Source organism: Garra rufa, chromosome 4, assembly GCF_049309525.1.
Source record: "Garra rufa chromosome 4, GarRuf1.0, whole genome shotgun sequence".
NCBI classification, from domain to species: domain Eukaryota; kingdom Metazoa; phylum Chordata; class Actinopteri; order Cypriniformes; family Cyprinidae; genus Garra; species Garra rufa.
In genome coordinates, this window is record NC_133364.1 from 10,576,342 (window position 1) to 10,591,450 (window position 15,109).

The 15,109-nt window shown below is 31.8% G+C and overlaps 1 protein-coding gene across 1 annotated transcript in view; it reads left to right on the forward strand.

The window, feature by feature from the left end:
* The window catches only part of tmtc1 (transmembrane O-mannosyltransferase targeting cadherins 1), a 57,827-nt gene that overhangs the window by 6,294 nt on the left and 36,424 nt on the right, over positions 1 to 15,109 (forward strand). The window contains exons 2-4 of the mRNA XM_073838626.1: positions 2,277 to 2,454; positions 12,742 to 12,815; positions 14,449 to 14,625. Coding sequence (XP_073694727.1) covers positions 2,277 to 2,454; positions 12,742 to 12,815; positions 14,449 to 14,625 — 429 coding nt within the window. The remainder of the gene's footprint in view (positions 1 to 2,276; positions 2,455 to 12,741; positions 12,816 to 14,448; positions 14,626 to 15,109) is intronic.

Consider the following 15,109-nt stretch of genomic DNA (forward strand, 5'->3'; position numbering starts at 1 on the left):
GCACACACTCCCGTCTCGATTTCACATTAATCAGTGGCGGTTAAACAAACACAAGCTTGTTATGGCCTGCAGATGTACAAACTGTTTCATTGTCATTATCGTTTTCCCTCCATCATTTCATTAAGTGTCACCCTTTTCGCTCTCGTTCCATTTCCTCTCGTAACTCCGGCTTGTTTCGCGACCCTGTGCGTTGAACGTCAAGCTCGGAGCTAAATATTAAGTGACAGGTGTATTCAGTGACTCATGTACAACCTTCATGGACAGCTTTTTATGCTTGCATAACAAAGTACGCCATCCAAGTACTGTGGTCTGGCATTTATACTGACAAACTCTTGTTCTTTTCGCAAGACACTCAAATCAACTTTAATTAGAGTAAAACAAGCTAAGTATCTTCTTATTATTAAAATTTGATGGTAATTGGATTTTAGTAAGTGGCATTAATATTAATGTAGTTTATACTTGGGTATAAAGTAAATAAAATAAGTAAATAAATAACAGCATGAGGGGTTTGAGCGACATAAGGTAGAAATATTATGGATGGATTTTCATTTACGTGCCTTTTTCATTTTGATGTGAAGACAAACTAAATTAAAAGAATTTATAAACTTGAAAAAGAAAACTTGATAAAATTAGTAAACAATAACATTAAGTCTAGCATAAATCAATATGCATTGCTAAAAAAGAAAACAGCAAAAAATTCATTAAAATACAAATACTGGAATATTTAAATTAAAATATAACAATAAAAAAATATATAGAGCAAAACTCTCAAAATTGTGTGTGTGTGTGTGTGTGTGTGTGTGTGTGTGTGTGTGTGCATGCTGGTATATATTGATTAAAATAAATCAATATAAATAATATATAAAAAAAATAATCCATAATGTCTATGAATATATATGCTTTTTTAGCAATGTATGTTGATTTATGCTAGACTTAATGTTATTGTTTACTAATTTTATAAATTTTATCCCTCATGCTGTTATTTATGTACTTATTTTATTAACTTTATACCCAAATATAAACTACATTAATATTAATGCCACTTACTAAAATCCAATTACCATCAAATTTTAATAATGAAAGTAATCCATAATATATATATATATATATATATATATATATATATATATATAATTTATTATACATTTATATTAATTAAAATATGAATATATATATATAATTTATTATACATTTATATTAATTAAAATATGAACATATATATTATATAAAAAATACTCTAGAAGAAAAAAAAACTTTCTCAAAGAATAAAAATAATACATATACAACAATTACTCGAGAATACAAACATAAAATATATATCAATAATAAATAAATATATACATATAATTTATTATAAATTTATATTAATTAAAATATAAACATATATATTATTAAAAAAAATACTCTAGAAGAAAAAAATATATATATAAAATTTATTTAACATTTATATTAATTAAAATCTAAAAATGTATATTATATAAAATAAATACTCTAGAAAACAAAAAAGTATGCATAAAAAAAAATATATATATATATATATATACATATACATAAATGATTTAATATGATAACATTCATACAATTTAAATTTGTATATATTATTCACACTTTTGCAACCACAAAGAACCCATCACCCAGCACAAAACAATGTAATATAGATATATTATCTTTTCTTTTCCACTATACAACCATTAAAAACCAGAGAATTTTATATCAGATGGAGGTGATATTACATCTCGGTGTATTGTGAAATGAGTTTATGTTCATCATAATCCATGGCATGTTCTGCCTCCGGTGCTCTTGCTAAATTTTAATGCAATCTCTCCAGCAAGTCAAGGTGACCATGGACCCTCATTAATGTTGCATTGCTTTAGGCTAATTGTTCCCTTCTCTCATCTCTTTCGTTCTCTCGCTCTCATTTACTTTAAGGGCTTCCTGTGCTGCCTGCCGCATTGCAAGGTCAAGCAAATGTGTTTACTGAACATCAGTTGTTTTTTCTGCCCGTCAGGTCTTTTTGTTTAGCCATGCTGAGAAAGACCTGAAATCGACGTTTTACAGTGAAACTGCACCTCTCTAAAGTAATTACTCTGTCCAACATAAAAATGCTGCACGACTGAACACAATCGAATTTGATCAGAACATATCTGATGCTGCATATACAACGATCTGGCAAAACTCAAGATGTTTTTGGTTAGGAAAAACGGAGATTGACCTGGTTAGGATGTGTTCATGTCTTTTTAACGTGACTATCTCTGTCTTTTTCACTTTCGCTGCAGGTTAAACATTTTGCTGGGCGGCATGACTCCATTCTACTTCCACCTGGTGAACGTGTTTCTGCACTGCGTGGTGACAGCGCTGCTCATGCACATCTGCGAACAGTGTGTGTTTGAAGACAGCAACTTCTCTTTCCTCACCGCACTGCTTTTCTCTGTTCACCCCATTCACACTGAAGCTGTGAGTCTACATGCACTACATGCTGCATTTATACTTAGTTCGACTGGCATTGATTTTAAGCCCTGATATGGTATTTTGCTGTTTGGCAAGGGCTGTGCAATGCTAATAACAAAAATAGCAGTGTAAGAGTTAATAAAAAAAAAAAAATAATAATAATAATAATAATTAAATAATTAAAAGTATTTTTTGTGAAGAAACAATTAAATCTTTTGGCCAATAAAAATGCTTTAAATAATATTAAATATTTCCATAATATCTGTAATATATACATTTGATTATATTTAATGATATATTATATTATATTTCATTATATTATATTATATTTTATTTTATTATATTATATTATATTATATTATATTATATTATATTATATTATATTATATTATATTATATTATATTATATTATATTATATTATATTATATAAATAATGCATATAAAAGAGAATTTTCATTTGTGGGCGAATTTATTATCGATTATATATTGCTATGTGAAATGTGAATGTAAAAAACATCTGTGAAGAAAAAAGAAAGCTTAACATTTGAAAACAAAAAAACTGCTAAAATAATATTAAATATTTCCATAATATCTGTAATATATAAATATTATTATATTTAATTTTATATTATATTATAATATATATTAATAGAAAGAGAAATAAAAGAGAATTTTCATTTGTGGGCTAATTTATTATCTATTTATTATCGAATATATATTTTGATGTAAAATGTGAAAAACATTAAAAAAAATAATTATCAGAGAAATTTGAATACATTATTTTATGTATAAATCGATATAAATGTTATAAATATTATGTTCTATATATTATATTATATTATATTAATTATATTATTATTCTGTGAAGAAAACTTAACTTTTGAAAACATTAAAAATAATTATTTATTTATTTATTATGAGAAATTTTCCATATTTAGGCATTATTTTAAAACATTTATTGTGAAGAAATATTCTATTTGACCAATACAAATTCTATAAATAATATTTAATATTGCCATAATATTTTTCATATTTAAATATTATTATATTATATTATATTATATTATAAGAAAATTTTCATTTTATTATATTCATTTAATTTTCATTTATTACCTATAAATCTATCTATTTATTATCTGTTTCCATAATGTTTTTAATATTGTGTTTTATTATAACATAATATACTGTGATGAAAACTTTTCATTTAAAAACATTAAAAATAATTTATTTGTTTATTTATTTATTTATTATGAGAGAAATGTCATATTTGGGCATTATTTTATTTTATTATTTATTATTTTATCTATCTATATCTATGTGTGTATAATATTTTTAATATATAAGTAATTTATATTGTAGATTGCATTATTGTATTTAATGTATATGTCAATATACACACATATATAAAATAATTTTCAAAATTATTTTTATGCATTTTCTACACATTTTGTTGAAGAAAAATTAATAGTAACATTTAAAATATATATAAAATTCCAATCTAAATATTATTTCTTTCACATCTATCTATTAATATAAATGCTATAAATAATATTTAAACTTTATATAACATGTAATATATAAATCCTATGTGCGTGCATACTACTTTTATAATTATTTCTTTATTATATTCAGAATTGATGTATTAATATATTTAAATATTTAATTTATTATTCATGATTTCTGTGTTTTAATGTTTCGTATAATTTGAGGGTGTTTCTTTGGGCCTCATAGAGATGTGGACTGTGTTTGAGTTTTACAGCGACAGGCCGTCTTTTTCAGAGATGCAGAGTTTGTTAACAGTCAAGCGTTTGCTGGTTTGTTTGGAGTGAGTCCATGCCACCGAGCCAGACTCCCATCATCAGCTCTGTGTAAACACCATACATCAACAGCTGCATCCCACCAGCATTAATGAGACTCACATTCACACTCACACACACACACAGGCCGCTGGAGGAGGTGCTGTCCTCCGAGTTTTGATTGATCAAGCAGAAATATAATTAGTCTCTGGATAAATAAGAGAAAGACAAAGAGGAGGCACTTTACTCAACTCTCTGTGTGTGTTTAGAATTATCATAGTTTTCTTTTCCTTTTATTTATTGCCACTTTCAAAGTAGGGAGAGCGAGAGATGAGAATTTACAAGTGATGGACGAAGAGGGGATAATGGGATTGCAAAATGTCACAAGCCGGATCCAAACTCGCATTAACTGAATGGGCACCATGGCATAATGTATCAAAGAATACAGATGAGCATCATTTTCTAAAGGTACATAAATCAAGTTTTCAAACTAGTTTCATCACAATTTAAACCTCAGGATGTTCTGTTCCCTTAAAAGTGCACTTCCTTTAAACAAGTATGCATAATGCGGGACAAAATAATATAATTAATGTTATAAAGTGAATTAAAATAATCATAAATGTTCTTTATACTTAATTACAAATCAAATTTTTTGAGTTTTAATTAGATAAATTTTGTGTTATTAAATAAATACTGAAAATGATAAAAGCTGTTTCTGCCACTGAATAAAAAAAAAAGGTAATTGCAAATTTATATCTCACGATTCTTTTTTTTTTTCAGAATTGCATGATATTAACTTGCAATTGCGAAATATAAAGTCATTATTGTGGGATATAAACTAGCAACTGTGAGAAATAAACTCAAAATTCGGACTTTTTTTCTCAGAATTGCAAGTTTGTATCTCGCAATTTCAAGTTTATTTCATGCACTTTCAAGAAAAAAGTCAGAATATCTCACAATTCTGACTTTATAACACAATTGCAAGTTTATATCTAACTTTTCTTAGCATTGCATGATATTAACTCGCAATTGCGAGTTATGAAATCAGAATTGTGCAATATAAAGTGACTATTTTTCTCAGAATTGCAAGTTTGTATCTCACATTTTTTACTTTTTCCTCAGTATTGTGAGTTATGAAATTCAGTTCTGAGGGAAAAAATAAATTTCTCAGAATTGCGACATATTGTGGGTAGGGCTGTCAAATGATTAATCGTGATTAATCACATCCAAAATAAAAGCTTGTTTTTACATAATATATGTGTGAGTACTGAGTATATTAATAATGTATATATAAATACATACACGTACATGTATATATTATAATAATAGTTGTCTATATATATTTATATTTAATTCTATATACATATAAACTCTTTATAGTAACATTTAGCATCAAATATATACATGCAAGTTTGTGTATTTTTATATACGTAATAAATTTACACAGTACTCGCACATATATTATATAAAAACAAACTTTTATTTTGGATGTGATTAATCACGATTAATCATTTGACAGCCCTAATTGTGGGATATAAACTCAATTGTGAGAAATAAACACAATTTTGACTTTTGAGCTATAAACTCACTATTGCGAGTTATAAAGTTAAATTCTTCAGGGAAAAAATTATTTTCTCAAAATTGCGAGTTTATATCTCGAATTGCAATTTTGACTTTGTTACTCAAAATTGTGAGATATAAAGTTGCAATTACATTTGCAACCATTTACTCAGTTTAAGAGATCTGTTTATTAAACTTATTATTAAGTATTGTTACGTTTATGTAAGTTTAATCTTTTTTTCTAGTGTGGTCAATAATATATAATTTAATTAATTTATAAAATTTTAGATACAGTAAAAATAGAGTAATAATTTGTGAAACATTACAATTTAAAATTGATTTCTAGTTTAAAATATCAATATATTAGAATAACAGATCATGCAACAATGAAGAAAATTCAGCTTTGCCATCACAGGAATAAATTACATCTCAAAATATATTAAAATAAAAACAGATATTTTACATAATAAAAACATTATACAATTTTATTACAGTTCAAAAGAAGCTTTATTTCTCATTTAAAACATAAAAAAAAAAAACACTTTAAGCAAAAAACAAAAAAAAATCTAATTCTAAGCTGTGGAATTGTCTGACAGTGAGTGTTTTATGCTTTCACTCTCCACTATCTATTATATTAAAAAAAATTGCCCTCAAGATTTCCTCACACATGCTCCATTGTCCCTCGTGAAACAAAATAGCAGTTATTTGGTGTCGATATCATAATAAATGATATCCAATAAGGTTATCAGGTTACATCAGCTCCCTCGGCTCGTACTAGAGGTGTGCATCGCTCAGCTTGCAACCAAAGGTTTGTCCTCACAGCAGGGACTGCCTGCAGGCCGTTGGCTAGTTGTTAGTCGAGAGGAGCATCACTTGACGGGCATCAGCAGGCTCCTGATGGAGGATGAAAGGCCTCCGTTCACTGGCATTCTGTCTCTCCCTGGAGACTGTACTGAAGCCTGCCTGCAACCTGCTGACCATCTGTCCCACTTCCTCCTTCACTGCCACCCGCCGCTGGTCACTGCTCATGTCGTCACACTGTCTTGTAATTGAAAAACTGCATTAGTTGCACTTCTTTTCGTATTCTATCCACCTTATTCTTCAATGTGGAAGTAAGCCTATTAGCCGCTGTAGGGAAATAATGAGAAGAATAACAACGTTCAGTAAACGCTAAAACTGTTTGCACTAAAAACCGGTGTGTTCATATTATATCAAGCAGCAAAACAAGCTGTTTTATACAGCTAAAAATAGCTGGACGTGAATGAGACCAGAAGCCAGACCCATAAAACGGGAAAAATAAGGTGGATACTACTATTTATTAGAGATGTAACGATGCACCCCAAGCTGGTTGAGATGAAAATTGATACAAATATGCAATGATTCAAGTCATTTGAGATGCAGTTGGGGGTGGGGTTTATATAAATGCATCTCTGATTGGAAAATGTATTTTATTTGTATTATTTATTTATTTGGTTTGAGATTTGTTATTTAGTGTTGTTATTTGACATATTTCAATTTCACAAAGAAATCTGCTGCATTTTGTCTGAGAAATAATAAAAGGACATCTTTGCATTTATAATTTGTCTTAAATCTATGGAAGTTTATTTCTGCCACTGATTAAAAAATATCAGCGATATAAACTCACAATTCTGACTTTTTTCTCAGAACTGCGTGATATACTCCCAATTGTTAGTTAAAGTCAGAATTGCAAGATATAAACTCATAATTACCACTTTTTTTCTGAAAATTGACATATAAACTAAAATGTAAATATTTGTGAGTTATAAAATCAGAATTGCAAGATAAAATACAATTAACTTAATATAAAATAAACGTACAATATAAAGTCAGATATAAGTTACAGAGTTACAAGATTTAAACTCATAATTCTGACTTTTTTCTCAGAACTGCATGATAAAAACTCACAATTGTTAAAGTCAGAATCGCAAAATATAAACTCAAAATTATCACTTTGTTCTCAAAATTGTGACAAACTCATATTTGTGAGTTATAAAGTCAGAATTTCAAGATAAATACTCACAATTCTGACTTTTTTCTCAGTATTGAGTGACATAAACTTGTAATTGTGAGTTATAAAGTCAAGAGTCACAAGATTTAAACTCACATTTTTCCCTTTTTCTCAGAATTGCAAGATATAAACTCATAATTGCAATTCTAAATGTATAAAAATGAAATGTTGCAGTTATCTTTTTTTTTTTTTATTCAGTGGCGGAAACAAGCTTCCACATAAATCTCATCCTGAATTGTATCGAATCATGAGCTGAGTGAATCGTTACATCCCTACTATACTATTCGTACAGTTTCAGTCCTTTCCCTGTATATGAGTCATATTTTCCTGATCTTAACATTTCTAGCACACTCGTGCACCTTCATCTGTTTATTTAAAATCTCACAGGAACTTCGGCTCGTGTCCAACGCCTGCTCTGCTTTCAGCTGTGCGTGTGCGATAAAGCATGTTTGTGTATGTTTCTCTATGCTATCGGTTTCTCTTAAGGGTTTGCATTTGCAGTGTGAGTGGAAAACAGTTTCTAGATTTTATTTCACAGCAGTCGGATGCTGTTTGTGTGTGTGTGTGTGTGTGTGTGTGTGTGTGTGTGTGTGTGTGTGTGTGTGTGTGTGTGTGTGTGTGTGTGTGTGAAGCCTTCGTTGGCAGGGCAGGGCCCAACTGCAGCTGTTCTTGAGGAATTCCTGTTGAATTAGGTAATTGGCTGAAATGAGGTATAGCTGTGGGTCTTGCAGCGTTTCAGATCCCCAGCTTGATATACAATCAACCCGTAGATTTGTATGTGTGTGCATGCAAATTTAATCGCGAGTCTTAGCATGGGGAAACAAGTAGTTGCAATTGCATCCACAAGGACATGTTCACTTCCAGAAAATGTCTTGATAATTAACTCATCCCCATGTCATTCTAGATGTTAATGTCTTTCTTTCTTCAGTTGCAAAGAAATTAAGGTTTCTGAGGAAAACATTCCAGAAGTTTTCTCCATATAGTGGACTTTAATGGGAGCCAACAGGTTGAAGGTCCAAATTGCAGTTTCAATGCAGATTCAAAGGGCTCTACACGATCCCAGCCAAGGAATAATGGTCTTGTCTAATGAAACAATCAGTCATTTTCTTTTAAAAAAAAATTCAAATGTATATATTTTTTGACCACAAATGCTCATCTTGCACTAGCTTGACTTCACGCATTATGTAATCACGTTGGAAAATTCACGCATTGTTAGTTCTTCATCTGTATACTTCGGTGCAAAAAAGAGGGGTAGGGTGAAACTCCATCCCATTTTTTCGTTGTTTTACCTTTTTTTGTAAAGGGCGTTTGACTTTTTTCGCATGTTTGCTTCTTAAACACTGGGTCGGTGCTTCTGCCTTCGTCAGGTATGACCTTTTCAACATGATTACGTATTGTGTTAAGTCAAGCTAGTGCAAGAAGAGCATTTGTGGTTAAAAAGTTTTTTTTTTTTTTTTTTTTTTTATAAATGACTGATTGTTTCACTAGATAAGACCCTTGTTCCTTGGCTGGAATCATGTAGAGCCCATTTGAAGCTGCATTAAAACTGCAATTTAGACCTTTAACTCATTGATCCCCACTGAAGTTCACTATATGGAGAAAACTTCTGGAATGTTTTACTCAGAAAAAGAAGAGCATTTGTGGTTAAAGATAAGATTTATTGAGTTGAGTTATTTCAAGCTGCATTGAAACTGCAATTTAGACTTCAACCCACACTATATGTCCACTATATAATACAAGTCCACTATATGGAGAAAAATCCTGGAATGTTTTCCTCAGAAAAACTTGCTGGTGCAAGATGAGCATTTGTGGTTAAAAAATATATAAATTTAATTACTTTTAGAAAAAGACTGATTGTTTTTCTAGCTAAGACCCTTATTCTTTGGCTGGCATTATGTAGAGCCTTTTGAAGCTGCATTGAAACTGCAATTTAGACTTCAACCCACCACTAAAGTCCACTATATGGAGAAAAATCCTGGAATGTTTTCCTCAGGAAAAACTTGTTGGTGCAAGATGAGCATTTGTGGTTAAAAAGTATATAAAATTATTTTTTTTGTTTAGAAAAAGAAACCTCATTTCGCTAGATAAGACACTTATTCTTCGGCTGGGATCGTGTAGAGCCCATTTGAATCTGCATTGAAACTGCAAGTTCACTATGTGGAGAAAAATACTGGAATGATTTCCTCATGAAAAACTTGCTGGTGCAAATGAGCATTTGTGGTTAAAAAGTATATAAATTTAATTTCTTTTAGAAAAAGACTGTTTTTCTAGCTAAGTATAAAGCTAAAAAGTATATAAATGTAATTTTGTTTTGGAAAATGACCAGTCGTTTCACTAGGTAAGACACCTCGGCTGGGATCGTGTAGAGCCCTTTGAAAATGCAATAAAACTGTAATTTAGACCTTCAGCCCATTGATCCCCATTGAAGTCCACTATATGGAGAAAAATCCTGGAATGTTTTTCTCAAAGAACATCAATTCTTTGCGACCGAAGAACATCTTGGATGAAATACGAATAAGTAAATTATCAGGAAATTTATTCTAGAGGTGAACTTCTCTTTTAAAACACAATAGATTAGGAACATGGTCTTTTATTGTATAATTTGTGTAGCTATTCTCTGCAGCTGTCCAGGATTAAATACTCCAATATTGGAGGCAAGATAACAGTTTGTTAGTGCTGGTAATTGCCTGTTGTTTGACCCAAACAGTGGGAAATGTGTAGGAGGACAGCTGACAAATAATATAAAAGTTTAATGGAATGATGGGTAATTACAGGATCATTCAGACTGTGTGGGCAATAGTGTAATGCATTTAATACAATTACAGACATATCTGCAAATGGTAATGTTGTAGTGTTGATGCTAGTGGTGCAGAAATTACACACTTTATCTTATCAAAAACACTAAATGCGAACTGCAGTATTTCCTAGTTGCTGCATTTATGTGTGCTTATCTCATAAATACTATTATTCCGACATGAACCGGAGGCAGTGTTTATACATGCTTTTAGTGGGTGATTTTTGTCTGCAACAGTGCTTTATTACAGCATCTGTGAAAGTCTGGCGCTAGATTTGCTGATAGGTCCACTGGCCCAACATTTGTATCTGTATTCAGCCCATAAACACTGCAGCCGGACTGTAATACCACACAGACGCTGAGTTGTATTAAGGCCCGCAGGGCTTCATATGTTTACATTTAAGATGATGTCTCCAGAGTAGTGAAAAATACACACACACATACACGCACACATGCTCCCTGTCCCTCACCAGCGGTGCATGTATGGTGTGTTGCTGCGGGGTGTGTCTTCTAGAAGTGTGTGTATAATTCCAAGGAATTCTGCGTCTGGGGGATGGGATTCAGAAACCCTCCAGATGTGGAGTGTGTCAACTGTGGGATCATTTTAACATTTGTGCCTCTGGCGAAAACAAGCAGGAAAAAGTGCAAGAAAACAGATTGGAGAGGACTTTATGGATGATGTACATTTATAGGGGGATGGGAAGATAAAAGGACGGAGCCGACAGCACCGGGGGAAATAAATCTCTCTCCCTCTTGCCCTCACGTTTTCGTTTTCCCCTTTCCGCTCTTTCTCTCCCCTCATTTGATTTCACTCTCCTCCATTTGTCTCACAAAGAAGCAATCATTGAAAGCGCTGTGGCTCTCCTTCACTGCAAACACACACACGTTTTCACCTTTTCCTCACACGGTTTGCACTTTCGCACCACCCTTTATGCCACAGAAGTGAATATAATTAAAATGCAGGATGACATCAGGAATAGGCGTCAGCACTCAGACTGTTTTGGGAGATAGGCTTAATGACTGTGTCACTGAAATTTCAAGCAAAATTACACTTTTATTTTTTTTCCTTAAGACTATTTTATGCTACATTTGTTAGGTTAAAAACACATTTAAAACTGTTTGCATGCATATATATGTGTGTGTATATATGTGTATATATATATATGTATATATGTATATATGCATGCACACAGTTTCATATATATATATATATATATATATATATGTGTGTGTGTGTGTGTGTGTGTGTGTGTGTGTGTGTATGTGTATATGTATATATGTATATATGCATGCACACAGTTTCAAATGTGTTTTTAATACATAACATACATATATAACATACATATATTTTTTTTTATCAAACAACTCTATTATGTTTTCACAATAACAGTGTAATTATTATTCTGTTTATTAAAGCCAAGTATGAATCTCATCAAGTTAAGCATTTTACATTTATTCCAAAATAATAACTCAAGGCAGTAACAATTTAAACAATATATTTTATTTGAGAGCTTATGTTCAGCTATTCTTTTTAATAGCTAACTTTTGAATTTTTTGGATTATCAGTCATCAAAGCTCTGTTAATATTGGTCACAGACACAGAAATGTAAGTTTCACCAAGCTAATTGCTCACTAAAAACTCCCACAAATCAAACAAAGTGGTTATAGTTAAATATGTCAGTTTTTTTACTAACTTTTTTAATTAGTCTTCCCATTAACGCCGTTATATAGTTCATTCAGACTTATGCACGAATGCAGATAGCGCACAAACACAAGAGGCAGGATTTATCACATGAACCAATCAGAGACGAGCATAACCAGTCATGTTCAATCATATTGCATCCTCCGCCATTCATTCTCAATTACCCCCCACCAAAGTCATTGCACGCTTTAGGCGGTTTGTTAAAACTCAATGGGCTCAGGGGAGGTGAGAGAGATGCAGAATCCCGCCGTTGAACAAACTTCTTTAGAAATAATTAGTGATTTATACACATTTTTATGTTTTGTGATATTGGCATTGTTTTATTATTTAATGGCTCATTGTATCTGATGCCTTTTTACTGTTTTGTTACATTTTATTACTGATTATAAATTTGTCATAATTGTGTTACAGGTGTCTGGGATCGTTGGGAGAGCAGATGTGTTAGCCAGCGTGTTGTTCCTCCTGGCTTTTCTCTCCTATATTAGGTAACAGCAAAGTATTTTTCATCTGACAATTATAATGTGTAATTGTAAAAACAAAACAATTTATTATGTATTCATTTTTATCTAAAATGCTGTTCTTTCATCTGTAAATGTGAAACCTTGTATGTTTTTATTAATATTTGTGACCCTGGACCACCAAACCAGTCTTAAGTATCATGGGAATATTTGTAGCAATAGACAACAATACACTGTATGGGTCAAAATTATCGATTTTCTTTTATGCCAAAAATCATTAGTATATTAAGTAAAGATAATGTTCCATCAAGATATTTAGTAAATTTCCTATTGTAAATATATCAAAAGTTAACTTTTGATTAGTAATATGCCTTGCTAAGAACTTTTCCCTCACCCTCAGATTTCAGTTTTTAAATAGTTGTATTTCAGCCAAATATTGTCCTATCCTAACAAACCATACATCAATAAAAAGCTGACGTATGAATCTATGTGTATATATGATATAAATGTGTATCTTATGTATAAATCTCAATTAAAAGAAAATGGCCATTATGACTGGTTTTGTGGCCCAGGGTCACATTTGTGTAAATTGCCTGACAAACCAAACAATAGAAAAAAGTGATTGATTGCATTTTTTTTAATAACTTACAGCATATTATTGAAAAAAAAAAAATGTAAATCTGACCAAAATAATTCAATGAACCTGAGTTGCGATACATATTAAGATCTAAAATTTGGTCATGATTTGATTCATTTATTGATATTCTTTAAGTTATTATGATAACTGGCGAAAGCCATAAATGAAAGAATTGTAAGAATTGAAAGAATTTTAATCTGCCATTAACTTTATAAATTGAAAATAAAACCATAAAACCAGGATTGTCTGATGAATATAAAGTTGAAAGGAACAGAATTTGATTGAAATAGAGGCTCACTTTTAATCAATTTAATGCATCCTTACTGAATAGAAGCATTCATTTCTTTAAAGAGGACATTGAATGCAAAACTCACTTTTAAATGGTGTTTGCATATAAATGTGTCTTAGCAGCATGTAAACACAACCACCCTACAATGATAAAAATCCATTCACTTTTTTTTAATCCTCAGAAAACCTAAACAATCTCAATGATCAAGTCATTTTGATTTCCTGAATGTCACACTGCTTAAGCCCCACCCAAGACTTCTGATTGACTATCTAGTATTTGCATATTTCAGCCTCAGCCAATTATAAGCTGTCCGCTATTTTCTCTGTTCTCGAGCAGCTGTAGCGACACCAATGTCTCGTAAGCAATGCAGGTGTTATGTAGTTGGATGTAAAAGTGAGCATAATAATCTTAATTTTTCTCCTGAGATCAGAGCCACTGAGGACTGAATTAATTTTGTTTTTTAATGGTTATTGCATTACTGAATACAGAAAAAATGGAAGAGAGAGGTGGGGTTGAGCAGTAGCTCATTACCATTTAAAGAGGCATGCACTGCAACAACTCACTGTGAACAGAGCTGTTTTTGATAAGGGTGTTGTTTTACATGACGATAGAGGAATATTAACCAAAGTATGTTGCAGAAATCGTATCAACTTGTGGGAAACGGACATCCAATGACCTTAAACTTTGGAACTTCCTATAAATGTACTGACTTTCACTTCTGTTTTTTCTTTCAGGAGTGTGTCAGCGAACAGAATGGCTGATGAGTTTCCCCCCACGGTGTCTGTCTTGTCGCTGGCTCTCAGTCTGTTGTTGGGCACCTGTGCCATGCTGGTGAAAGAGACAGGCATTACGGTGTTTGGTGTGTGCGTCCTATACGATTTCCTGGTGCTCTGCCGCAAACCACTAATCTCGTAAGTGTTTGTGTGTTTGCTAAGCCGTAATATTAACAGATGCTTAATAATGTCAGCTAGCATGGCTTAGGAAAGCTTTGACTAGATAGTCATCTTTTTGATTTACGGTAGATCTGAAATGGCGATAATTTAAATCCCTCGCCGGTGTGCGGTGTATATATAAATGGCATGTAAAGGTCTGGAGGAAGGCCGTCTGTCTCTGTCTGTGATGGAATCTTCAGCGGAATGTTTATGGAGTTATTCCAGTGTTGCCAGAGCATCGGAGCAGCCATGTGCTTTCAATCTTTAACCCAAGGCTGAGACGGTGCTATAAGTGACTAACACACATTCATCACATGCAGTCGGATCACATAGCACAGACACTCGTTCAATTCATTAGGAGGCGGTTAAAGATCGACGGTCCCTGGACAGACATTGACTGCTTGTATGTGCGGCCTGAAAATTAGCTTAGCTCATCTGAACCTTGGGTAGTGACCTTTCGGGG